This window comes from Pundamilia nyererei, unplaced genomic scaffold (assembly GCF_000239375.1).
Source record: "Pundamilia nyererei isolate P.nyererei 1_Seehausen unplaced genomic scaffold, PunNye1.0 scaffold00437, whole genome shotgun sequence".
Lineage (NCBI taxonomy): Eukaryota > Metazoa > Chordata > Actinopteri > Cichliformes > Cichlidae > Pundamilia > Pundamilia nyererei.
In genome coordinates, this window is record NW_005187838.1 from 155,974 (window position 1) to 157,201 (window position 1,228).

General features: G+C 32.9%; 1 protein-coding gene across 1 annotated transcript in view; it reads right to left on the bottom strand.

The window, feature by feature from the left end:
- Positions 1-736: 736 nt before the first annotated feature.
- LOC102213922 (extracellular calcium-sensing receptor-like) overlaps positions 737-1,228 on the bottom strand; it is a 4,473-nt gene continuing 3,981 nt past the window's right edge. The window contains exon 7 of the mRNA XM_005753554.1: positions 737-1,223. Within this exon, the coding sequence (XP_005753611.1) occupies positions 737-1,223 (487 nt within the window). The remainder of the gene's footprint in view (positions 1,224-1,228) is intronic.

Below are 1,228 nucleotides of genomic sequence, written 5' to 3' on the forward strand. Positions count from 1 at the left end.
AGAGAGAGAGAGAGAGAGAGAGAGAGAGTGAGAGAGAGAAAAGAAATAGATAAATATAATACAAAACTTTAATATTAGATGAAAATATTTAGGAAAAACAAAATGCAGTTTTTCAATAATGATTTTATTTATTAATGGAAAAAAGTTATGTCTTAATATCATCTGGGGCTTCAGGACCAGGACAATTTCCTGTAATTGTTACTGTAGTTGATGGAACTGTGAATTCTGCTCTCTACCAGAAAATCGGTAGAATGTCTGGCCACGAGTTTATGACCTAAAGCCCAAAAGCTCACTTAGGCTATACCAAAGAAAAATGATAATGAACACAACACCAAGTCTACCCCCGAGTGACTCAAAAAAGCAAAACATATCTAAAAAATTTGAGTGGCCTAGTCAAAGTCTTGATATAAATTTGAATAAGATGCTTGACATGACATTACACAGGTTTATGATTTTCATTAAATTTAATTAATCATTTACAAACTAAATTTTGCATTTATTTGGATTATCTTTATCTTATATCAAAATGTATTTAATGATCTGAAACATTTAAGTGTGACAAATGTGAAAAAACTATGAATTGGGAAAGGGAGAAATATTTTTTCACCACCCTGTATATGTATAGGCATAGATTCAAAAACTGAGAAATAAATGAGTAAGTAATAAGGTAAAGTTATAAATAATTCATTGTGTCTAATATTTGATCTTCCTGTTATAATATTAAAAATTATGAAACCTAAGTTGGATTTTTGTTCATTAAATATTTCTTGGTGTTTTTCTCGGGGTTAAACAAAATTATAAAACATTTTGGAGCAAATATACACATTATTAGTCCAAAGCTGGAGGACAGAATGGCAAAAATCTCAACAGCCACAGTGAATTTCCCAGGAGAGCTGACATATGCTGGGATAAAGGTGATCCACACTGTACAGAATATCAGCATGCTGATGGTGATAAATTTAGCTTCATTGAAATTGTCAGGTAATTTGCGGGCTAAAACAGCTAAAACAAAGCAAAAGGCGGCAAGTAGGCCTACGTAACTGAGCACAGCCCAGAAGCCAACAGCAGAGCCTAATGCACATTCCAGTATGATTTTCTCCTTGTATGCGGTTAGATTTTTAATTGGGAATGGAGGGCTAAGTACCAACCAAATAGTACATATTAAAACTTGAATAAAGGTGAAAGACACAACAGTCATTCTTTGTTGTGGAGGACCAAACCATTTCAT